Source organism: Amphibalanus amphitrite, unplaced genomic scaffold, assembly GCF_019059575.1.
Source record: "Amphibalanus amphitrite isolate SeventyFive unplaced genomic scaffold, NRLGWU_Aamphi_draft 000224F_arrow, whole genome shotgun sequence".
Classification (NCBI taxonomy): domain Eukaryota; kingdom Metazoa; phylum Arthropoda; class Thecostraca; order Balanomorpha; family Balanidae; genus Amphibalanus; species Amphibalanus amphitrite.
This window is the reverse complement of record NW_024881719.1, coordinates 270,087-295,629: the sequence shown is the minus strand read 5'-3', so window position 1 is coordinate 295,629 and position 25,543 is coordinate 270,087. Positions and strand designations below refer to the sequence as shown.

The window sequence follows — 25,543 nt, the reverse complement described above, 5'->3', positions numbered from 1 at the left end:
GTGACTTGAGTTCAGCGTTTCAGAGAAGGACGTTCATGATAACTAATCGTCGCTGGCATCCTTTCGAAGCTTAAATGTAATCGCGAATAGGGACCGCGACGAACCTGATTGCTCTGGTTCACCAGTCAGATTACTGCGGATTTTTCAAAAGACATGCCACCTCGTATATCCCTTTGTAAACCATATCAAGTCACCATAATTCCTAATAAAACGGTTGATGTTGACGTCATACACGATATATTCATCATAGATACCCCGTTCATAGTGACGCTTCCGCCACGACACAGCACACACGGTAGCACACACTACATACACTGCTTCAGCGCCGCCCCTCACACGAACAAAGCCCTTTGCACGTACCCACCCCACTTTCACGGCCCATTAGCCCTCTCCACGACACCCCACACTAGGCTTTCCCCGTACGGACTACTGGGGTCACCCCACGACCAACCTCGCTTCGATCGCTCCCCGAGAGGCTATCGAGAAGCGTGTCTTCGAGGAGCGTAGCTCGCCGCGAAGCGCACCCGGTTCTCTGCGGTCAGAGTGAGACTCTGGCGGCCTCACGGAGCCGTTTGTTTTCGGTCGACAATGCCGGCGCGCCGGTGGCAAATGGTCGCACTTTCACCCCGTTCGAGCGGCCGGCGATTTTACGGAGACGGCCGCGGGCCACCAGGCGACGACGCGGTAAATTGGTCTCACAGGTGACGGCGTTAGTGTTACAGCGATACAGCGACGGCCGCGACCCGAGGGGACGCTCAGAGAGGGAGAGACCAAGTGTCATGGGAAGGTCAGTAACCGAGGCGAGGCACGCACATCAAGACGCGATCAGAGAAAATGAGCAGACCTGAGTGGTAATCATGACTGGCGACTGAAAAGAGAATCGGAACGTAACTACGGAACATGGTGGTCCAAAGCCGTGATATTATTAACCCTGCGGAAGATTGGTCTTGGCTATTGGACGTGCGAAGCACATACAGCAAACTAACATAATCTACAGAATACGATATGCAAAAGCCGGTCTACACAGCAAACCCAAGTTCCCTTACCACCTCACATAAACCGTTTCCACTCGCCACCCCAAAACAGCACAGGCCGTTACCCGACGGCACGCCGCCCCATGCACGCCGCGCGCGGCCCACCGCCGATGGCGTCATCCCTCACAAATGCCGCCTATCTTACCCATCTCTGTCCCGTCGGCCGGCCGTCGACACGTGCCTTAGAGGCGGTCGGCAGGTATCGTGTGCTGAACCCTACATTCCTATCGCTGGATCGGTAACGCGCGGCCACCCGAACACACTGGCACACCGCGGAAGGGCATATGACTAGACTGGGAGAGATACAGGCAGGTCGCATAGGGTCGCCAGGTGCATAGAGTGTGTGAACTGGTACAGCGACTAGGGTCACCGACCTCACTGCCTTTGGCCTCAGATCATGCCACCCAACACACACTATGACAAGTCACACGTCTCGCAGCGAATGGTCAGTCGAAAACGACACATATTTCGACCTTTTGATGATGTGATATCGACTAAATAAGATTAAATAGGATCTTTATACACCTGTAAGCATATACATTATAGATCGTAGGTATTTCTGGCGCCAATACGAACACTAGCTAATAACTAATATCAACAAAACGATATGATGTAAACTGAAAGCGGTCGGTGTGTACGAAATAAACGCACGCAGATCCTTAATTGAAGTGTGTTCATCCAGGGAAAGCCTCATTCCATAGTTCAGGCTCGCCACATCCACTTACAAGACTAACAACTAGGCACGGCAAAAATAACTTCCGAAATTCGACTACACATTACATATGTTCATCTACGAAAATACTACTTGATACATCAATCCCCATACGGCGAGACCTCGCATTTTTTCGCGGCACATAACACAGCACTCTACACTTAAATACCAAGGTCTTCTATACGTAGCTAAGTACAGTGTACAGGTATTAAACCAGGAAAATGACTCCTTCAAGGAACATACAGGGTGTCCCAAAAGTAAGGTCATCATTTGTTTTGGCCACACCGCCAAAAATACGCGATGGATAGAAATAAATAGGACATGATATGAAAGAGCATTTTATAAAATTTTATTCTGATATACATATGAGTCAATACATTGGCTCGTAGCCCCACATTTGCTGCTTTTCTGCATGGCTACCATTTCGGGCCGCGTGCATGAATAGACCTGCGTTTTACTTCCTCCACTATTCTGGAGCGATTCTCTGGTGAGATGCCGCTTATGTTTGCTCGGAGGGATCATCCTTTAGTTCTTCCCGGCTCGTTGGGTTGTCCTAAAAGACAACCTTTCCGTTGTGTACCCAGAGAATAAAAATATGAAGGTGTAATGTCAGGTGCCCGCTGAGGCCATTCAATGGCGTTGCCCTGACTGAAAATTACGCGATCTCACATCCACTCTCGGAGACAATGCATGATCTTCAGGACGGTGCAAGCATAGTCTCCATCCTGCTGAAACCACTGCAGGTTGATGGTGTCGGCACAGCTGCGTTGCGACGAGCGGAAGAACCACTGGGAGGACTCTCGGCCACCTCTCTTGATTTATTTTCACCCGATTCCCGCTGTCGTCCTCAGGACCTCGAAGCACTGGTGGCTAAGTATACATGCCCTGTGCGTACGTTATACCTTTTTTCTGACGTTTTACCGGTTGAGGCGAAACTATGCATGAGTTCAGAGATAGGGCGAGCTGATAGGGTCTGCTTAGGGCCGAAAACTGGGCGGTATTTACCCTTTGTTTTAATGACGGACCCTCTCTAAGAGTTGAATTTCGACCTTCTCAGTTTTATGCCTACTGCTCGGTGTAGTTATGATCAAAAATGGTTTAGGCATGCAAGAAAATAATTTTATGGATGTACCTTGCACGTGTTAAAATTGGAAGTGATTCGGACTCTTACTTCTCGAGATATTTAAGTTTTAAATCATGACCTTACTTTTGGGACACCCTGTAAAACATCAATCTTATTTCCGAGCAAGATTTTCAGGAAATTAACGACCATTCCTTGACGTAGTTCTCTTAGGCTGCAACAACACCTGCAAAGCCTATTGCCGAAGGACAATAAATACCTAGAGCTATTTGCATCCGATATCTCAGGGCGAAAGACGCTTCAGTGGCGTCACAATGTAGTGATTAACCGATAGGTCATAGGCTGCTTTCAAAGAGACTTCCCGACTCTTCAGTCTTCACCAATCATTAAAGCCTCCCTCCATAATAGTGACGCAATGGCGCCACAACATGACGTCACATCGAACGTTACAATCCGACTGTGTCCCGACGTGAAACAGCCGGTACACCAAAGTTAGGATACTTATCGCTTGCATGGAACAGACTCTAAGCAAACATGTCCAGTCCAGCACTGCCCGGTGCGAAGCAAGGTTCGTAACTGCGTTTCTTGAAGACGACTACAAGGCAACGCTTATATCAGGCGCAAGAGAAGCCGACATAAACAACAGTAGTGGAACTCTGGCGGCACTGCAGTAGCGATAGAAAACTGGCAAGCGGCGAGGTGCTGATGGTCGATCTCTGGCGCTAATTCGGCGGATTCTGACCCTTACCGCACATCCCCCGCTGTCTGTTGTCACCCCTCGGTGGCACCAGCTAACCCTGGACTACCACATTCCCAGCACCAGAGCGCGCTCGATCTTGTTCTGAAGCCAGTGGAGCAGCACGGTATCCTCCGACTCGATGACGCGTTTGTCCACTCGGAACCAGTCGTGGCTGTCAGTCTGGGGACAGAGAACAGCCAGGTGAGGGGTAGAAACTAGAGCGCGGCGGTGTGGCGTACACAAAATCCAAGCTTATTCTTAGCTTAGGTATGCTATACATCAGGACACTAACAAATAACAATGCTGAAGCAAACAAAAACATTTCCCGGATAGCGACATTTTTGAGTGATCGAACAAATCAACTGTTCCGATTCACTGACCTTTCTCAGTTTGAGCACGAGTTTGTTGTCTTCGACGCGCGGCACGCCATCTAGATCCGCCACTGGCACCGACCAGTCCAGGTCCCAGCTAGCCCAGAGGCGTGACGACTCCAACATCAGGACGTGCCTAGAAACAGAAACAGAGTCACTAGAGTCAGGGTCAGACATCAGGCCAGTCCAGGTCCTAGCTGGTCCAGAGGCGAGACGAGTCCAGTAGCAGGACGTGCATGGAGTGAACAGTCAGATGTCAGACGGCCCATTAGCCCAGATTTCAGCTACACTAGTTAGTAGGGAATTAGATACAGAAAGCACCATTAAACCTTCATTGCCAATGTCATTGCCATCTTAGAGAAAAATACAGACCTGGCCATGTATGTAAACCCCCGGACAAAGCATATTTCACCAGGCCTTCCCCTCCCCTCCACTCCAATAAGTCACCGCTCCCCTCACCGGTCTGTGACGAGGCAGATGTCGCTGCGCTCGGCTGTGCTCAGCGCCGCGTGTGCCAGGTAGGTGTCAGTCCGGGCCAACCGGCCCTCGCACACCGAGCCCAGCAGGTACTGGCCGCGCGCCGCATACGGAGAAAACGGACGAATACCCTGAGAAGAGGAGAGGGTGAAGTAATGACTCCAGATCGAAGGCATATCGCATAATGGGTAAACGTAGACGTATCGGCGTGTAACAGATGCAAGAGCAAATGTGGTATAAGGGCTATTGAGAGACCTTGGTTTGGCGATAGCCACAGAATTGGTTGAACTAAGTCTGCCGAACATAAGTCCCTTTCCGTTATCTATCCGTACTAACACATCACTACATATTTCCATATCCTTTGAGTGAAGACTGTGAACACCTTACTCTATCACATCACCACCTCCCATCGTACCGTGTTGGGATCGATCTGCCGGGGCAGGCGGGCCCGGATGACCTGTTCACCCAGCTCCACGGCGCGCGACACGCCGTCCATCGCCATGGCAACCATGTCGAGTACGCCGCCGGCCGGTTTGGTGAGCAGGCCGAGCAGGCCGCGGCCCACACCGCGGAAAAAGCCCTCCACACCTCCGTCCCGGCTCCCTGTGAGCAGGGTAGGGGTAGGTCAGGTCAGGTCAGGACAGGTCAGGTACGGTAGGTGAGGTCAGGTCAAGTCAGGTCAGTTAGGTCAGGTAAGGTCAGCAGCCCAAGCAGTCCGCCGCCCACACCACGGGAGATTGAGCCCTCCACACGTCCACCGTCACAGCTCCCTGGCGGGTGGAATTCAAGGCGGGCGGGAGCGGGGCATGGCGGGGTAGGGTGGAAACAGAATAAGAATAGACTAAACAGGGCCTCCAAAACTTTCAGGTCAGGGTAACTCAGGTTTGTACAGGTCCTACAAAGACCTACACGTCAGGGTATGTCTTTGTCCTACGGTATTCCATTTTCAGGAAACGGACAATAACGCAGCGGCCTTGCTCCGAGTGTATCACCCCGTTTGATCTTTCTTTTATCGCCCTCATGCCTGTACGGGTGCATCACAATGCCTTCTCCCTCTCTCCCTCTCCCCTCCATCGGCCCTACCTCTGTACGGGTGCATCACAATGCCTTCTCCCTCTTTCCCTCTCCCCTCCATCGGCCCTACCTCTGTACGGGTGCATCACAATGCCTTCTCCCTCTTTCCCTCTCCCCTCCACCGGTCCTACCTCTGTACGGGTGCATCACCAGTCCTGCCAGCCCGAGCACGATGCCCATGACGAACGTCCTGCCGGCGGCCAGCAGCGTCTCCGGCAGGCCCGCGTGCTGGTTCATCCAGATACGACGCTTCTGCAGGCGGGAAGACGCACAAAACGTTGAAGGCGCGGATTTTCGTGGAGGGAGCCTGATGAAGTTAGGGGAAACAAGATCGCGCATAGAAAGGGAGGGAGTGCATCTGTGTAGCATACGTTTGCGCTTGTCCGTAACGCTTACTGGACTACCATCTACCGCGTCAAGGCTTCAGCTGAATAACATTGCACTATCACCGCAATATCACGCTAAAATCACCTGCCTCACTCGGCCGACTCACCCGTTTGTAGTCCTCGTCGAAGCTGAGCACGGAGAGCATGTTACCGACCGACTCGGTGAGCAGTGATACGGAGGTGGCTGCCCCGCCGACCACGTGACCGAACAGACTCTGGGCGCCGCGGGCCACGCCCTCGGCAAACTCCTCCGGGCCCGACATGGCGCCCTGGCGACCGGGCGGACGGGGATGAGAAAGGTGCTAAGGTGCTTACGTAAAAGCGTTCAACAGTCAGAATGAAGAGGCGCACTGGAAACAAACTGTGGTGACCAGAATATAGCTGATGTAGAGTTATAATGAACATCCTTTATTGTCAGTGATAGTGAGATGACTGGACGTGACTGATCAATGTTCATCCTTATATATTAGCCTCTTACACAGTTACTCGGCATTCGGGTTGACAGGAATCGACCCTGCCGTCCATTTCAAGAGCCCACATACCGTCAACCTATACAACTCCGCAATCTTACTGACCAGATAGGGTTCGTAGAAGAAGTCGGAGACGCCGTGCGCAAAGTCCTTGATGAGTCCGTACGGGTTTCCGAGCACATCCAGCCCGAGGATGAGCACGTAGACCTCCTGCAGCAGCTGGTACTTGTAGTGGTTCTTCACCTCGTCCCCCAGGTCCGGCAGCGTCATCGTGATGCCGCGACGCTCGAAGTAGCCCAGTCTGAGGGAGAGCACGAGGTGGGATTACGGCATGATACGAAAACAATAACAAATGACCAAAGAACGGCACATTTTTTTAAAAAGAATATTTGTCACAATTTCAATACAATTTAAAAAGCCGATCACCGTCTTCCCTAAAGACAAAATTAAGGCCCTAAAAGACACATTCACTGCAAAATGTAAATTGAATACATGGGATAGTTATATTCCAAAGTACTCAGCTACTTCAAAGACCCTTACTTGAGCTCAGCGTCGGTGACCTCGGTCACGGGTGCTCCAATGCTCTCTGCCAGGAAGCCGAGTAGATCCCTCTTCCAGGCGGCCTCCTCGGCGGCCGGGCCGCCCGCCAGTGGCGCCCCTCGCGGCGAGAACGAGAACGACAATTTGATCGGCGACAGGTGCACGAACTCGATCAGCGCCCGCTCCATACGAGTCAGCGCCTGTCGGGGGTGGAAAAATTTGTTTAAGTTGGTAAATGAGGCTAGTCATAGTATGAGCTTAGGAACGACAAAAATACACTACACAGCGTCCTAATGATATGCATTGATCGTTGTTTTTGATTTATATTCCTGATGAACAATTACGACAGCCAAAGAAGCCAATCAAATGCAATGATACTCACATAACCGAGCACTAAAGTAACGATCATTCGTCACCCGTAAATTAGCACCCAATTTAACCCCACCTTGGGTTTGACCGGCACCAGCGGCTGATGTGCGGCCGATAGGTCCTGGACGAGTCCAATCTGACTGGACGGGGGAGGCGGCAGAAGCGGCATCACCAGGTCGAACAGGGACACCAGCAGACCCTTGTCCACCTCCAGAGAGAACTCCTGCACCAGAACCTTCAGATGTCTGCGGGAAAGAAAAAGGTATCAGAGACACGGGTTGGAGTAGTCAGACTGTTTACTATGAAGTACTGATAACCAATGCCAGGTTGCATTGATGCATAAATATCGCATTATCAGACACACTTGCCTGATGTTGAGCGGGGCGTTTTCGGTGGCGTCCCTGATCAGGACACACGCCTCCAGGAACGGAGGAACACCGAGCTTCTCGACCACGCGCCGCGGCGGGGCCACGCGGTGGAGCACCACCGGGAACACCGAGCCGGGAATCTGGCAGTCCACCTAGAGGGAGCACAGGGACAGTCAGAGCGCCACCGGGAACACCGAGCCGGGGATCTGACAGTCCACCTAGAGGGAACACAGGGAAAGTCAGAGCACTCTCCGGAACACACACAGTCAGAGCGCCACCGGGAACACCGAGCCAGGAATCTGACAGCCCACCTAGAGGGAAACACATAGAAGGTCAGAACGCTCCAGAACACAGACCGTCAGAGAACCACCGGGAACACCGAACCAGCGATCCGACAGTCCACCTAGGGGAAATGCAGAAACGATCAGTGCAATGAATGCCCGAAAGACAGAGCCCGCAAGTACCAATCAATCCACACGGATACAAGAGCTAATCTCAGAGCACCGTCAGAACACAGCTGAAAACATCCCACGTAACGTCGGTTATAGACCAAGCTACAAAGGTTTTCCGGAATACCATCACACGTCACCAAGGCACAGCTGGCGATGCAGCATCATCTAACCCAGCACTACACCTGCGATCACACTATCATCCTTCCCCGTCCACGAACATACCTGAGGCCGGTGAATCCTGAGCAGGACGTATCGCAGCGTCTTGGATCGCCGGTGGTGCAGCCACACGGCCGGCCGCTGGGACCGCCGCAGCTGACCGTAGAACGGACGCGTCATCTGCATCTTGGCCAGGTCCACCTGAGAACACGGACACAAATTAACGGCTCAGTTTTGGCTCTCAGGAGCAGCGGCGTAGTCGGAGATCAAGTGCAGCATTGTATTGACATCGGTGAAGTCCCCTAAACGTTTTATGCATCATATCTGAGAGAGAGAAAAAAAACGAGATATCACAAATTTAAGCAAAATGTCGATGTTTCGAATGAAAAATATAGCAGATAGCTGCACGATCTATCAACCCAAAATAAAATAATTGTACCAAGAGCACAAATTTGATATGACGTAGGTAGACCAAAGAGCCCTGGCGGTGGCTTTCCAGCTACCGCTGCGTTGCTGTGCCACCTCAAGCAACCGATTTAAAGAGCTCGGGACACAAGCACTTCCAGCCAAACATTTCTCTCACTGGTGTTTGGCCAAATATCTCTCCCTACCTCGATGTACTCCTTCATGTTGGCCTTGGCGCGGTCGTTGGAGAACTTGTCCTCGATCCAGGCGCTCATCTCCAGGTTAAGCGGCTTCCAGTCGTCGTGGACACAGACGTGCCAGGCGGCCGGCGCTGAGCGGACGCTGGCGTACAACAGCTCCTGACGGCCGGCCGTCACCTGGAGGGACGAACGGGTTAGGACCGGGTTAGGAAGGTGCGAAGATGATAGCGAGTCGACTCTTGAGGGTAGCGTGGTTTGACAACACAACCACCCTAGTCGATCAAAACAATTTAAAAAGTTGGTTAACCAGAGAACGGCACATCAATCTCGAATCTGCATATGCAATATCTGGCCTATATTCAGTCCACGCATTGCCTTTTGCTATATCTGTGCAATTTTGTACGTAATTATATGAAAGCCAATGTTAACTCCCAAGGGCACACCAAGTCTTTGCCTCCCGAGTCGACAACAAACAAACAAAGCTGCAGTGTTCCATTCCTAATACTCCAAACAAGACTATCCCAAGTCTCACCAGTGATAGTCCGGCGGCTCGCAGTGAGACGAACAGCTCCACCTTGGCCCTCTCGCCGTCGACCTGTCGTCGGAGCCGCACGGCCTGCCGCTCATCCTGCGTGAACAGCAGCGCCCGCTGCGCGCCGCTCATGTAGCTCACCCAGAACACGGCTGTGCGGTCCCGCCGGGTGCGGGGACGCAGCAGCTGTAACCGAGGGGAGAGGGTAGGTCAGTGGCGGATGACACCCAACTCACTGTAATCCAGGAATTTAACCGTATGGTTCGCGTTGCCACCGTACCAATAGGAAACGTACCATTATCCACGGTAAGGAAAATCCTGACCCTGACCCTGAAAAGTCATGCAGGACTCATCCAGTAGATCGGCTACCACCGACTATCCAGACTGCTACTTGGAACCTTATCAACGCTGACCCTTTTTTGTTGTTGTGTTAACTGTTAGGCCCTTTCGGTCTGACAACACCATTTCAGAGCCGAGAGGATGGTAGGAATTAGGGGGAGACATTGGTCTGGGCAGGCACCCTAGAGAGTCGCTGGGGCTGAGAGACGCCGACCAGCCCCCATCCCCCCCCCCCCCAGCACTCTCTGCACCCGGCTACGGGATGCGCTCCCTCGTGAGCAGCGTGCCGCTCCAAGGGAGCAGCCCGCATGAGATAAAGGTGCCTGTCCAGCCCGGAGGGGGGTTGCGGCGTGGAGAAGGATTTCAGCATCCTGAGGATGGAAAAGAAAACAAGAAAGAAAAAAGGACCCAAAAACCCCGGGGCCTCCGAAGGGAGTCAAGCCCGAGACGACTCAGTGACCTCTCCTCGCCTCGCGCGCTCACCTGTCTCTGAGCCGCCTCAGCTGTGGTGGCCTGCTCACTGGTCTCTGTGTCACTGTCATCTGTACTGCTGCCGCCCAGGGACAGACGAGAGCTGCTGTTGAGCGACTTCTTCAGACGCGAGGAGAGCCGCGCCAGTCGGCTCTCGCGCACCGAGTGCAGCGTCAGCTGCGCCTCGCCGAAACCGTCCTGGGAAAGCACGAACAGAACGTGATGACTGATGACTAAAGATCGAGTAGGTGTTGAGAAGCTGGCTCGTAAAATGAAAATACCCGTGCTGCGTAAAGCGAAGTAAAAGGCAACAAGAAAGTCCTTATACGAAGTTAAACAGCCTGTTTTATGTAGTTACCTTCTCAATCATTGCAGGGATGTCCACAGCTTTGCTGTTGTAGGCGTTCCAGAGGAGCTGCCTCTCGGCTGTCGGGTCCTCCCACGTGTACAGCATCGACTGGTACGGGCCGAGCAGCATCACCTGGCAGCATCAGGTCACTGTGGTCATAAATGGTCCTTCCAGAGCCCTTTACGCCGACAGTCACACTCCACATACATAGCCAGGCGACTACGTATGACATGGTCGACAATTCGACATCAATCGATACTATAAGTGTGAGGGTGGGTGGAGGTCGGTAGATGTGGGTAGGTAGGATATGTTCATTGAACTTATCATGAACATTAGCCTTACTCCCTCACGCCGCCCTCCTTCCCCTATCAGCGTCCCTTCTCGTGGCGCGCCGCGCCCTCACCTGTCCCGACGACTGCTGGTGGAACTTGAGGAACAGGTCGTCACAGAGGTTCTCCAGTCGGACGGGCGCATCACCGGCCGTGTACGGCTCGAAACAGACCAGGAACGGCGTCTCGACGCCGCCCGTCACCTCCACCACCAGACCCGACTGCCGGAGGTCAGAGGTCAGGTCAGAGGTCAGCATAGAACAAGGTAGATCATCGCAATCACCAGACCCGACTTCAGGGAGGTCACAGGTCAGGTCAGAGGCCGGTATGTGTCCCTGTAGGTCACCTCTACCACCAGACCCGACTGCGGGGTCAAAGGTCAGGTCAGAGGCCAGCGTACGTCGTTGTAGGTCACTCCCACCACCTGACCCGACTGGGGGAGGGAAATGGAGAGGTCACAACTCACCTCTACGACCAGACCATACTGGGGGGTCAGAGGACGAGTCAGAAGTCAACATTCAGCACGGCCAACATTCATCGCCCTCCTGCAGAGTACGACGTCACTATGAGGTACTCACCCCGCCGGCCATCCTCAGCGTGGTCTGGTGCGGACTGCTGATGGAGAACCACTGTGACGTCACTATGAGGTACTCACCCCGCCGGCCATCCTCAGCGTGGTCTGGTGCGGACTGCTGATGGAAAACCACTGTGACGTCACCCGGGAGTCGCGGTATTTGATGCTCAGACGAAGGCTGTTGGTTGCCGGCCAGAATGGCGTCACCTAGAAACGCGCACAACACAGCTCGATAGAACTGACGGCACAGCGGCAAGACACTGGACGGTGATCTCTTGGATAAAACGGGAGATGGACACAAGTGGACCTATAATATTCGTAGCATTAGCAACCAAAATAAGAAGCTCGAATGACGCAACCGGCTTGTATGGGCGCCAGCTTTGACTCTTTGCAACTGAACTCCATCTTATATCTAAGCCTTTCACAAGTTGGCTATTTGGGCCCATACCATCAAGTTGCTTTATCACCACCCATCCCCTCTCTGCTCTAACCTGTCTGGGGGCGATGTCTAGCCACAGGTCCGCCGACTCGTTCTCCTCCATAAAGAGCAGGTGGTGACGGGTGTTGTTCTGCAGCACAAAGTACGGCTTGAACGTGATGATCTTGGTCGGGTGCAGATGTGATAAAGACACCGACATCAGGATCCTGACGACGGGAGAACGGTGTTAGGGCAGACGCACGACCGGTGCAGAAGGACGGGGCTGGGCTGAACATCGGGCACCACACATCATTGCCTTGTTCAACTCTTCCAAGCATGCTCTTTTCTCCGGCAGCATTTAAACAGTATCTTTGCAACAAAGCAGCCTAATGGATTTTTCGCAAGCGTAGATATTATGAATCATGTTATCTATGCACACGTTAATTGCCATTTTCCCAATCTTCCAAACGTCAATCGTGTTATACCATTTGCCAACCCCACCTGCCCACATCTACCGACCTCCGCCCACCCAACCCCTCCCACACCTCCCACGAACCTGTACCGCGTGTGTCGCTCCTTGTCCCTGCACACCACCAGTCCGGCCGTCTCCACTGCACTAACGCTGAACGGAGGACTCCACGAGGACTGCTGGGCGCTCAGCTTCAGTTTGGAGGAGCCGCGGGGACGGAACAGCACCGGCTCCTCCGAGGGCACCAGCTCGCACGAGGACGAGCCAGACGAACACTGCGGAGGTCAGAGGGGTGGTGGGTGATGAGAATGTGACTGACTAACAGATGGATCAAGGAAAACTGATCAAGGAAAGACTGATAAACTTGGGAACTTTCCACAGCGGTTGGAGACGACATTTTGAGTGTTAGCGTTTAGCAGGTAAGAGCGAGATATGCGAAACAGAATGCATACCAACATGAAACAACCAGACCCGCTCGGCAAAAAAGGACTTAATTAGACATAAAGCGCAATTAAATGTCATATTCCATTTCATTAGAATCAGCCACAGACAAGCGATCATCACCGGTCAGCCCCATCCGTCCACCGACCTTGACCTGGAGCGGCAGGCCGGTCTTGTTGACCAGCCAGTAGGGCACACTGATGTAGAACTCCAGCATGGCCGGGTCGGGCCGGCGCAGCTCCAGCGTCAGCTTCCCGCAGCCGTCGCCAGGTGGCTCTGCCGGCTCGGCCGTCAGCGTGGCCGTGGCACCCGTGCGCAGCTTCTCCGACAGCTCCAGCTTACCCTTCCAGCGGGTGCCGCGGTAGCCGGGCAGCTGGCGTGGGGAGAGGGGGAATGTCAGTCATCGGAGATCAATAAAGATATCGGCAAATCTTTGCAGTCAGGTAAAATGGGCATTGATTAAAGAATGAAGTATAGCCTAGAAACGTGGGTTTCGCGTTGCCAACAAGTAACAACAGCATGTAAAGCAGACTCAATTATCAGAATGAGCCACTTCTGTGCTGCAGATCCAAATAATTTCTACGCTCCAAACAAAATTCACAGTCTGATCTAATATCAGTAAGAATAAGCACTAAGCACTAAGCAGCTGATGTTGATGTTAACCGAACGTGTAAAAGATTAAAAATGCATTCCACTAGTTCTACGTACCTGCAGAGGCACCTCCTGTTTATGAGTGGGGTCCATGGACGTGAGTCTGAGGACGCCGCCGGCCGGCACGCCGTACTCTCCGAGCAGCGCGGCCGTCGGGAGGTGATTGTGGACCACCACGGCCGGCTGCAGGCGGACGGTCATCACGGGCATACCGCGCTCACCGGGGGAGTCCGGCTCCGGGCCGGCGGCCGTGCCGTACAGTTCGTCCGGAGAGGGACGGGACACCGTCAGCTGGGGGAGGGGGAGGGGACTGTCAGCTGGGGGGGGGGCAAGAGCTTTAAGTGGGGGGGGGGGGGGGAGGAGATTGCTGTCGAGTAATAGATATCGTTTAAAGCTAGAACAACCACCGTTTCACTGGGGGAGCATGCATGATTCATCGTCATTTTAACATTATAGAAGTATTAATTTATTTCTATGTGAAACGAATGGAGTCATGAAGATTAAACAACAGGAAAAAGGAGGGGAATAATGAAAGGAAGAAAACAGGAAAAATTAATGAGGGAGAATGTGAACGCAGGCTGACCTGGGAGACGACCCTGAAGCCGTGTCCCGAGCTGGGCTCACAGCGCAGGAAGTGCGGCCCCGGCTTCTTCACCAGATCCTTCCACCAGATGGCGCCCTCGCTGATGTCGTGTCTGAAGGAACGGGAGACCGGTGGCGTGAGACAAACATCAACACAGGGGTGATACGCTGGGAGCCAACGAGATGGGTGCGATTACTGGAAATCGTATGACGGAGGAATACGTTTTCGATGATATATAAAAAAGCCTAGAGGGAACAGCAATCGATATATGACATTGAGAACCACTAATATCGCGAATTAGCAACCAACTAATCTGGCAACTTATCTAATCTTGGAGCAGATGTAACTTTATTTAGAATATCAAAACTCGCTAAACAACACTCATTGCACGCATACGCAAACCACAACACCGACTTCGCACAACAAACGAGACATTGCGAAGCCAGAAGATTGCTGAAAGGCAAAGCTGAAAGATGCCCGTAGCCTTCTCACACCTGGAAACATTCCGCACAGAGACGCTCGGGAAGACGCCCTCGCTGTGTTCCTGTACAGCTCGCTGCGCAAAGGCGTTATTCTCTGCTACCCACTGAACAATACATTATGCGACATAAAAAGCATGTACGATGTAGCCGAAGCATCGCAATTGTATAGGCAATTGTACCTACTATCATAGCGAATGCGCCAGCCGTAGTAGCGAGTGTACTTGAAGACCTGCCGTATTTTTTTTTTCGTAACATTTCTACTCACCTCCAAAGCACGTTCCATAAGCAATTTTCAACATTGAACAGCAAAGAGGTTACCTTTCTTTATTTTATCGAAACAGTAATTAATTATGCTAGGCCAAGATACATATGTTCCCTTTATAACGCCCAGATAGAAACTGTTTCCACAATCATAGAGAGCAGGAAAGGCAGCATGCTTGGAAAGCGACAGCAGAAAGAAAACTGAGAAAAGTCTGAGGTTCTCGACGATACTGAGCCGAACTGACGACCGAACCGGAACTACCGTCCAGTGGTGCCGGCAGCTCACCGATCTAGGGGGCTGAAAACACAGGGATAGCATGGAATAGATTCTGATAGTACACAAGGGTAGATCAGAACGACGGAGAAACACATGCTTGCATGAACAGGGGTGATCGTCAGATGGTGAAATGAGAAATCACTAGCTAAGTGGCACCTGTTCATTACAAGGTGCTCATGGTGCACACATGCAGGAAAATGACGGTTATAAAGGATGAATATGTGCAGAGGGGTACGATTAAAAGAAGACATGCCTCCGGGTCCCCTATGCCTCTACTGTCCCAAAATTGTGTGCGTCCTACCAGGCGGTGATATGTAGAAAAAGGATCTTACGGAAGTGAATCTTTTGGGTAGGAAATGTCGAAATGTACTAGAAATACGAGGGGGTATCGGAAAGTTCTGATCATCACATAGAAGATGTAGACTGATCTTGATTATTTTTGGTTGGTATTATATTTGGCTCTTAAGAACAATGTTCCCGCAAAGAGAATCCTGAGAAGTGGTTTTATCTTATGTAGGAGAGACTTAGAAGTAAAAAAGATGAGTATTGGGCCCATTGAGGACCGAACCGTCATCCAACTAATGCATTTGAAACGGTATCACACTGAGAAAATACATCAAGAACGTGGAATCAGTTTATGGCGAGGAAAGCCCATCTCATGCACTTACCGAAAATGAAGAAATAATTTTCAACTTGGTTGCACGGCCCTTGCAGGGGAGTCAAGAAGTGAGTGGCTACCAGTGACTGACAAAGTGGTGACTGTGAAGGAAGTGGAGGACCTCATCCTTACAGATCGTCGTGTGACCTTTCAGATGATTTTGCAACAGAAAGGTCTCAATGCTGGCAGTGCCTGAAAATATTATCAGCGAAGAACTACAGACGATAAAGGAGTCAGCCCGCTTAGAAGTTCGTGTGCCTACTTTGTTCAAGAGAAAAATGCGTCTTGGCCCTTCGAAATCAAAACTAGGCCTTTTTTAGGAAATTGAAGACATCTTCGATAATTTGATGACTTGTGACGAATGCTGGGTCTATGTGCATGATCCAGAGACAAAAAGATGATCAAGAAATTTAAGCACGGCACATATGTCCTTCTTAAAAGGCGAAGATGCAGAAGCCGATATGGAAGGTCAATGCTATCAGTGTTCTGGATCTGGCGCAGGATAGTCAGTACCGACTGTCTTGATGATGGTCGGATAATGATAAGCAAGCACCACTGCACACTTTTGAAGAAGCTGCGAGATGGCCTCAAGCAGAATCGCCGCAAAAAAGCCAAAGAAAGATGTTTTATCCGCACCGACAGCGCTCGCGCCCATTCGTCCTGAGCTGCGATTGAAGAAAGAACATGATGTGGACATTAAATCCTACCGCATCTAAGAAATTCACCTGACCGGGTATTAACTGACTCTTGATTGTTACGGGAGATAAAGAATCCACAGTATGGCCGGTGATTTAAGGACAGAAATGACGTCATTGATGAGGTGGAGCAGTGATTTACGGGACAGTGCGAAGGTCCTACAATGACCGCCTGAGGCAGCTCAAGAAACGATGCAATAAGTTTGCGATCGTGTGTGGTGACTTGTAAAGGAGCAATGAACATCATGTAAAAAAATCAAATTTCTATCACATCTCATTCGTGGTGATGATCAGAACTTTTCGATACCCCCTCGTATAATAAGACATTTAATTTATCAGCAGGTTGCAACTATATCAGTACGCCAAACTAATTCCTGGTAATCCCACTAACTACAGCTGTTCTCACTGACCGTAGCTTCCCCCCCCCCCCGCACACACCTTGTGCCCTCCCCACTGACCTGGTACCGACGGGCTGAACCAGCAGCCGGCAGTGGTAGGCCACTAGCAGCGGCACGGCCGCCGTCTCCCCCGGCTGGAGGACGCGCAGCTCCGCCAGCGACCCGAACGGGTTCGGGTGGCGGCGCCGGTCTCCGTCCGACAGAGCCAGGGCCGCCTCCTCGGCCTCCTCGACCAGACCCAGCGCGCCGGCCAGCTCGGCGCGGTGGAACAGCAGCGACACGGGCGCCGAGAGACCGTTCGTCACCTGGGGACGGTGCGCCGAACGTGAGGTTCAGGGAAGCGAGTTTGACAAAAGTAAGTAAATGGCGAAGTACTTGTATGAACAGCATTATGACATATATATGTTTTCAAATATAACCTTATGTTCAATGATTGCGAAATGCAAAAGGTTCCAAAATTAATTACAAAATGAATATATTTCGGACACTGTCCTTCTTCAGTTCAGAATTGCAAATTAAATCATTTTGTCACAACAGCGCCAGAATATGTCGATAACAGCTAAGTTAGGAAGTCTCACATTGGCAAATTCTCGCGCAAAATAGACAACCATCTTACAGTTGAAATGTTCACAAGGTACCCTTTCATATAAATATAATACATGTGTGTCCACAATTTACACATTAATTCATCCCTATCATCTATCAATCACTAGACCACAGCATCTAGTCGTCTATTCAACCATCGAACCATGCAATCCGTCAAACATCCAACCATCCATGTACTCACACATCACTCAGCTATAGATAATTAGACAATCAAGTCATCAAAGGCCACCATCTTACATCAAAGAGCATAAGTACCGTACCATTAAACCATTCATACAAACCTCGAAACAATACTCAATCGTTCAATCATTCATGTTCATCCATACATTCATACATTCATTCATTCATTCATTCATTCATTCACTCATTCAATCATTCATTCATTCATACAATCATCCAATTATTCAATCCTTCATTCATTCATTCATTTTCTCACACACCATTCATCAATATGGTTGAATATAAAAGCCACTTGTCATCAATACACACATGATCAGTGAATCAGTGGCAAAGGCATCAGAACAGAAGACTTTACAATAGCGACGTTGTAAATGCTAGAGTACTACAGGACAGGATCAGTTCCTCATTTCTTTCCCTTGGGCGTTACCCTTTAAATGATGGCCCAGGCCGCTATGTTGCTGTTTAGAGCTGGGCGAATCTGTTTGATCCAAAGAGACCAGCATAACTGTGTAACCAGAGTTATGTTGGTGAGACGGGACGTTCGGTGCGCCTCCGCTACAACGAACATTTGCGAGATGCTAAAAACAAGCGGAATGACTCCCCGTGGGGCGAGCATTTCCGAACACAGCATCCCCAGTGTCGGCCGGGACCCCATAATGTAAGGGCAAAGATTCTGCAGGCATGCGATGACAGTAGAGGCAGGAAAATAGCGGAGTCTCTTTGGATCAAACAGATTCGCCCAGCTCTAAACAGCAACATAGCGGCCTGGGCCATCATTTAAAGGGTAACGCCCAAGGGAAAGAAATGAGGAACTGATCCTGTCCTGTAGTACTCTAGCATTTACAACTTCGCTATTGTAACGTCTTCTGTTCTGATGCCTTTGCCACTGATTCACTGATCATGTGTGTATTGATGACAAGTGGCTTTTATATTCAACCATATTGATGAATGGTGTGTGAGAAAATGAATGAATGAATGAAGGACTGAATAATTGGATGATTGTATGAATGAATGAATGATTGAATGAGTGAATGAATGAATGAATGAATGAATGAATGTATGAATGTATGGATGAACATGAATGATTGAACGATTGAGTATTGTTTCGAGGTTTGTATGAATGGTTTAATGGTACGGTACTTATGCTCTTTGATGTAAGATGGTGGCCTTTGATGACTTGATTGTCTAATTATCTATAGCTGAGTGATGTGTGAGTACATGGATGGTTGGATGTTTGACGGATTGCATGGCTCGATGGTTGAATAGACGACTAGATGCTGTGGTCTAGTGATTGATAGATGATAGGGATGAATTAATGTGTAAATTGTGGACACACATGTATTATATTTATATGAAAGGGTACCTTGTGAACATTTCAACTGTAAGATGGTTGTCTATTTTGCGCGAGAATTTGCCAATGTGAGACTTCCTAACTTAGCTGTTATCGACATATTCTGGCGCTGTTGTGACAAAATGATTTAATTTGCAATTCTGAACTGAAGAAGGACAGTGTCCGAAATATATTCATTTTGTAATTAATTTTGGAACCTTTTGCATTTCGCAATCATTGAACATAAGGTTATATTTGAAAACATATATTTGACAAAAGTACGTTGACGGTGTTAGTGGCTCGGCCCGTTCGCGTACAGACAAACCGCCACATGCCACAGCTTTTCCGGACGAACCGCAATCGGCCAACAATGCTTATAAAACAACACAGCTGCAGTTGAACAATGTACTCCCAGCCCTATAGACATCCCTTTCTCCCTACCCAGCCCACTGGCCGTGCCCTTCCCCACGCCAACCTGCAGTGGTGAAGTAAGCCGCACGCTCTTGTGCTGACCCCGCGCGGTGAGCTCCATCAGAGCCTGGTAGGTGGTGACGGTTCCATCAGCCGCCCGTCGCCGCAGCGCCACCAATCGACGCAGGGAGCGGGAGGGAAGCAGCGCCAGCGTCGGCTCAAAGTCTGCACCAACAGACAGGTAGAGCGTTACATACCAGGGAAAGGTGGAACTGACAAGCGACAACATTATTCAAAGCCAGAATAGGGACACATACACACGATAGGCCCAAACCTTGATACATAAAGGCAGAATCGGGAAATTTGGCTACGCATTCTGGAATAGAATGACGTGTCATGAAGTGTCGCCTAAGCATTTGCTCTGATTTGCTAAAAGTACCAGACATTAATCTTAATCTGCATACGCCCTGTAGAGAATTCAACACTTGACTGACTTTCTGCCTCGATGCGTATTTTCTGCCTGACGGCCAGGTTGTACAGCTCGGGCAGCGTCTTCTCCTCGAACTTAACCGGCGCCGTGACGGTGGTCAGAACAGAGCTCATCAGCTCCTCGATCTTACTGCCTCCGGAGCTCATCCTGTGGCCGATAAATCCACGGTGAGGTAAAATGTTACACAATTCTTAGCATTGAACACTGAGGTGATTGACAATTTCATCTATGATCAAAGTGTTGAAGAATATAATGACAGATATCACCGTAAAAATACACTCACCGTGATGCGCGAGGTATTTTTATTCCGAAATAACCGTAACCTGCTCCGGGTTCCCATAAGAATACTAAGTAAGCTCGATGTGTAAACAAAGGAAAAGTACGTACCTCCTCTCATCCCACACATCCACCCGCTGGCTCGTTACCTGCGATGGCAGTGCTCCAGAGACAGGGTGGGGCTGGTGCTGCGGGGAGAGCCCGGCACCACATCGCGCGTGGCAAACACCACTTCGTCACACAGCTTGTCATGCTTCACACGGTCCGCCTGGGGGAGACATTGATAGGACAGTGGGCGGGGGTTACAATGTGACTCGACTACGTAATTACTGTCACTATAACTGATGCTTATAGAATAGCAGCAGTGACCGACTGTAAGCGATAGAAAAAAGGTACATTTAATGAGTTGTATGGATAGAATTAGACACCTATCATATTACGCCACTAAGCTTCCGTAACGATAGCATCAACGTTCAATATAAGTTTGCATTGAACAGTGAACATGCCACACACTCGTCTGACGGTTCAAAACTATCGAACTATCAACTGTCACTGACAACATCGCGGGACTCCTACCTTGGCCTTTCCGACGACGGTGACGGAGAAGTCGCCTCCCAGCTGGTTGTCAATGTCCAGGCCGAGTTTGCAGGTCATTTGACGGCCCTCTTCCGTGTAATCATCGTCCTTATCCGTCGTCCACTTGGCCACCTGAACCAAACACATCCAATAAGCCCCCTAAGTGCACACGGTACACACAACGTAGCACGTTGTTGTTGTTTGTTTGTTGTTTGCTCGATTTTATTGAATATTTTCGTACTTCGACACGTACTTCGACAGCGAGCGATATAAAGTCTGTGATTTTACAGAACGAACTAAAATATACAGAACTACATGAGACAAATTATTTCGAGGCTCTCGAAGAAGACATGAAAACCTGGGAACTAATTTTAAACAGCTAACTCGAGTTACGTTCAGCCGTAAACGCCCAAATAGGCCAAAATTCAGCGACGTCCACTATGCGGCCAGCACCCACACATCTTCCCCATTGCCGCGGTCCATCGTCCGATGTCTCACCTCTCTGAGTACATTGATGGCCTGCGGGGTGACCGTCAGTTCCAGCGGGTCTCGGGACTCGACCAGGACATAGGTGGCCAGCTGAGAGGGCACCGACGCAGGGGTCACCACCACCTCCGGACCTGCGGGGCGCCGGGAGAGGTGTGAGCCACGGCGAGTTTTTATCTACCGTGCCTGCTTATCAAATAAGACGAGCTTTACAAACAATCACCAAAAATTATAACAAATTATAATACACAGCGCCATAAGTCAGTGAGGTCGCGGTTAATACAGCCCCGTGCACGTCTCACCGTCTGGCTCGTCCTGGGAGGGCTCCTGGAGCGCGGCCTTGGCCTTGGCATCCGTCGCCGGGTGCTCTGTGTCCGACTCGTCCGCCTCCTCCCCGTCCTCCACACCGTCCTCGTTATCACTGGTGGTGTGAGGACGGGAGGAATCGTGTGTTAGAACAATGGCGGAGGACAGTCATAACTTGTGATTGGAAGGCGTGCAACATTAGTATCCGAAAATAGACAGTTTTCAAACCTGTTCCTATTATGAGAAAACGAATGTGCGTCAAATTCATCATTCGTTCGTAGAGCAAAGGTATCGCGCCGATCATCATTCCATGGTTTACCTGGAAAATAGATGTCCGAATGCGGCGGCGATCTTTTCCATCAGACCGTCGTCGCTATCGGAATCGGAGTTCATCATGGAGCCCACGATGTGGGTGGAAGCTCCTGCAGCAGAGAATGGACACACCCAGGTCACAGCTGCCAGTCCACGCTCATATGAAAAAGTGCCCACTGGAAACGGATGCACGTAATGGCAATCGACATGCAGGGTACACAAGACACATAGATCTAGCCTGCATGTGAGGCCTCGTCAGCACCGTTCCTTTATGACTTCTACAATAAGACAGATGTTAACGCACTAAAACTTCCACCGACGTCCATCTCCCGACTCACTGGTTTTTCTGCGCCGCGACAGTCTGCGTGTTGTTTTAATCGGTCTCATCTTGTGCTCTGTCTCTGTATCTGAGTCCACGGAGCTGGGTGTGGCCGATCCCGGCGACGGCACGGTCAGGGTTGTGGCGCCACCGCTGACCCCGCCGCCGCCGGCTGACGCGTGGTCAGGCTGGTCCTCCGGCAGCGAGGCGCCACAAGAGATCGGGTGCGCGCCGCTACGGAACACCTGAGGGTCGGGAGCGCGACAATAATGTGAAGGGCGCGGAACCAGCGTGGGATGAGCTTGGTTGTGATCCAGATACGATGAATAACCAATAACTATTGCATACTATGTTTCATAAACCATTGCATACCGATACATAAACGAACGAACGTCAGTAGCCTTGTATACACGCATCCAACGACTAGCTTACGCACTAAAAACGAAAGGATTCACAATCCTGCAAAAATGAAAAAAATGTATGCATCATTTATTTAGTGATCAAAATGTCACCGACCTTAAAGAGGACCTCGTAGGGCCTGTATGCCTCCTCCTGCTGTAGCACAGGCTCCAACAGCGGCTCCCACGTGCCGATGTCGTCGCTGAACGTTGAGACCTGCAGCTGGATCTCGCCTGTGGGCAGAGAGCAGAACATAGGAATGATAAGGTGGCAGTAATCCAAATACTTTGGTCCGTAAGTCCCATTGGTTTCAGCAGATGGATCGCATTATCTAGGTATTGTTCACCTGATTTTCCTTCAATCACCATCCATCACTCAGAAACTTCCCAGTCTATGATCGGAGTAGAGAAACACCAACAGATGAAGCAAACTATAAACAATACAAGCTCAGATCCACCCTACCTTTCATGTAGGGCAGCTGACTCCAGTCGCAGACCAGACCCTCCAGGGCCGAGTGAACCATGATGACGGGGAACCTCTGGTCCTCTTCCTCCCTCTCAAACACCACCTGTGGACACCCAGACACCGTTATCAAAACTGGGGAGATACCGAGTGAACCATGATGACGGGGAACCTCTGGTCCTCTTCCTCCCTCTCAAACACCACCTGTGGACACCCAGACACCGTTATCAAAACTGGGGAGATACCGAGTGAACCATGATGACGGGGAACCTCTCAAACACCACCTGCGGACACCCAGACACTGCCGTCAGGAATTATGATTAGGTACTGGGAACATCTGATCCTCTGGTCAAATACTTCCCGGGGATGACCGCGTAAGAACGAGAAACCGGAAACAGAGGACGAAACGTATGACATTGAAGAAGAAGAATATAACATCGGCAACAAAGAAATTAAGCGTGCCGAGGAAACGGGAAAAAACTGTGGAACGTTTCGATCAAAATTACGAAGGGTAAAGTTGTGACACTTTCATTATAGAGACAATAGCAATGACAAATGATTGCAGACTAGATTTGTTTCATAAGCCTTTGTCAACTAAGGCACAGGTGGGGCGGCCATGTTACCCCGCTCTCCCCTTCCAAATTGGAGCTTTGTTGACCTCTGTAGGCCAAATAGCTAGAAGTCACGACGAATAACTTAGGTCACGCATTCTACACCTCATAGGCTATGTTGTGTGGCAGTTTAAAGCGGGCCCGAGGCGTCCCGAACCTTGGCTGAGCCCGGGCTGAATATGGATTGTCTTGAGAGACATGCGGTATTAGTGGCCGCGCACTTTGGTAGTTGTTATAGTACCTCCACCCCCGGAGCAGGCCCGGAACCGGGTGCCGTGGCAGTTCGCGGGGCTGATGGCCTGTCCAGTAATGGGCCCAGCCCCGGCAGAGCACCAGGACACCCACTCAGACCAATGTCTCCCCATAATTCCTATCATCACTCCGGCTCTGAAATGGTCTCGTTCGACCGAAAGAGCCTAGCTCAACAACAAAAAAATGACAGAGCTGTAAGCTGTACGATATACCTGACAATTGACATGCTGCGTTTGTTACTAAACTACCGGAAACCCTACTTCTCATTGCATTGCTAAGGCATCGTAAAATATCCAGAGTGGCATAAAAATTGTAAATGATAGTTCAGGTTCATAGGGTAAATTGTTTTTTTTTTCCGGATTCTCTGTACCGTACTAAAAGTCCTATGAAAAAATGCAAAAAAAAAAAAAACGCAGCAAACATCAAATCAATACATACCGATATTTCCGGAAGTCGAATCTCCAGCGACTCGGACGGTTTCTTGGTCGGGAAGGCGGGCTTCGAACAGCCGTGTTCCCCTGTGTATAGAGGATACACGGTTGTAACTCGGTGTATCAAATTAACATAAGCTCACGATAGGGCTCACCGTCAGTCATCACAAATGTGTATCTGGCAATGATGTCGTTGGGACAAAACCACACGCAATATTGAAATTGAGGTCAGCAAAACGTATAATACAATACAATACAATACAATACAAAACAATACAACACAATACAAATACAATACACAATACAAAATAGACTTTCGTCTTCAAAGGTGACTAAAATCGTGCTCATTGGCGGCGCTAAGGAGCACAAGCGGGACAACTGCCCCCCCCCCCCCCCTCGAAACTACGACCAAGCATCCCCTAAGATCGATACAGATCCGATGATAATTTGGGGTGGCGGGGGGAAGGTCTACCTCCATCCACCACACCCACCGGGGTCCTCGTCCAGAATGCTGGGCTTCTCGATGGTGCGCGGCAGCCAGATGTTGTCGGCAGTCGGACTGGACGGCTCTCCGTCAGTGGAGGTGGGCCGTTCGCAGTCGGCGTGCAGACGGCCCATCGTCAGACGCACGTCAGACACCACCTGCAAGGGGGGGGGGGTCAGGGGAGGTCTGATTTCAAACTCTGACCAGATATGGATAATGTTGAGTGTCTCGCCACCACTCACCATCAGCGGACAGGGGTCAGTTGTCATAAAATTGTCCAAAAGAACCAATACAGCTCACCAAGCTGTGAAATCGACTCATCCCATCCCTCCCACCCTGTTCCCTCCTCCGGTTGACCTGCCTGCGCCAGTGTGCGGACCACGGCCTCGACCAGGTGCACGGTGATCTCGCTGCCGCTCAGCACCATAGTGACGGCCGACTCGCCGTCCGAGGCGGCGTACGACAGGGACAGATCACACGGCTGCAGGACGACCCTCTCCAGACGGCGCGGCGAGCCCTGCCTACTGCGGCACAGCTGGGGAGCGAGGGACAGGGCGGTCAGAGGGTCCGGGTAACACAGTCCTGCCGGCTGCGGCACAGCTGAGGAGAGCGGGACGAGGACGTCAGGGTAAGACAGCGCGGCCAGAGTCGGATTCAGCATCCCGGGGACACACTGGCGAACGTGATGAGAAATATACTGGCTTTGGACCGCATTCAAGACCTAATGCTTGGAAACAAGTGGAGATGCCTATCACCAAAGTGTTGCCAGAGAGCAATTATATAACTGAGCATTTCTATTAGCCTGCATGACTAGCTGGAATCGGCAATGAAACATAATTTAAATCCTAGAC

At 50.7% G+C, this 25,543-nt stretch overlaps 1 protein-coding gene across 1 annotated transcript in view; it reads right to left on the bottom strand.

Moving 5' to 3' along the window:
- Positions 1–218: 218 nt before the first annotated feature.
- LOC122385602 (vacuolar protein sorting-associated protein 13A-like) overlaps positions 219–25,543 on the bottom strand; it is a 68,870-nt gene continuing 43,545 nt past the window's right edge. Inside the window, exons 31-67 of the mRNA XM_043373982.1 lie at positions 25,054–25,227; positions 24,700–24,850; positions 24,216–24,295; positions 22,915–23,020; positions 22,570–22,685; positions 22,073–22,298; positions 21,742–21,844; positions 21,419–21,537; positions 21,129–21,250; positions 20,631–20,762; positions 20,204–20,322; positions 19,783–19,925; positions 19,353–19,513; positions 16,822–17,066; positions 15,020–15,031; positions 13,991–14,102; positions 13,465–13,698; positions 12,905–13,129; positions 12,403–12,590; positions 11,920–12,073; positions 11,510–11,635; positions 10,929–11,075; positions 10,535–10,657; positions 10,189–10,374; positions 9,367–9,552; positions 8,841–9,011; positions 8,296–8,430; positions 7,622–7,773; positions 7,330–7,498; positions 6,885–7,084; positions 6,450–6,645; positions 5,982–6,143; positions 5,620–5,740; positions 4,830–5,017; positions 4,397–4,545; positions 3,947–4,073; positions 219–3,746 (exon numbers count right to left, since the gene is read on the bottom strand). Of these exons, the coding sequence (XP_043229917.1) occupies positions 3,630–3,746; positions 3,947–4,073; positions 4,397–4,545; positions 4,830–5,017; positions 5,620–5,740; positions 5,982–6,143; positions 6,450–6,645; positions 6,885–7,084; positions 7,330–7,498; positions 7,622–7,773; positions 8,296–8,430; positions 8,841–9,011; positions 9,367–9,552; positions 10,189–10,374; positions 10,535–10,657; positions 10,929–11,075; positions 11,510–11,635; positions 11,920–12,073; positions 12,403–12,590; positions 12,905–13,129; positions 13,465–13,698; positions 13,991–14,102; positions 15,020–15,031; positions 16,822–17,066; positions 19,353–19,513; positions 19,783–19,925; positions 20,204–20,322; positions 20,631–20,762; positions 21,129–21,250; positions 21,419–21,537; positions 21,742–21,844; positions 22,073–22,298; positions 22,570–22,685; positions 22,915–23,020; positions 24,216–24,295; positions 24,700–24,850; positions 25,054–25,227 (5,577 nt within the window). The 3' untranslated portion in view covers positions 219–3,629. The remainder of the gene's footprint in view (positions 3,747–3,946; positions 4,074–4,396; positions 4,546–4,829; positions 5,018–5,619; positions 5,741–5,981; positions 6,144–6,449; positions 6,646–6,884; positions 7,085–7,329; positions 7,499–7,621; positions 7,774–8,295; positions 8,431–8,840; positions 9,012–9,366; positions 9,553–10,188; positions 10,375–10,534; positions 10,658–10,928; positions 11,076–11,509; positions 11,636–11,919; positions 12,074–12,402; positions 12,591–12,904; positions 13,130–13,464; positions 13,699–13,990; positions 14,103–15,019; positions 15,032–16,821; positions 17,067–19,352; positions 19,514–19,782; positions 19,926–20,203; positions 20,323–20,630; positions 20,763–21,128; positions 21,251–21,418; positions 21,538–21,741; positions 21,845–22,072; positions 22,299–22,569; positions 22,686–22,914; positions 23,021–24,215; positions 24,296–24,699; positions 24,851–25,053; positions 25,228–25,543) is intronic.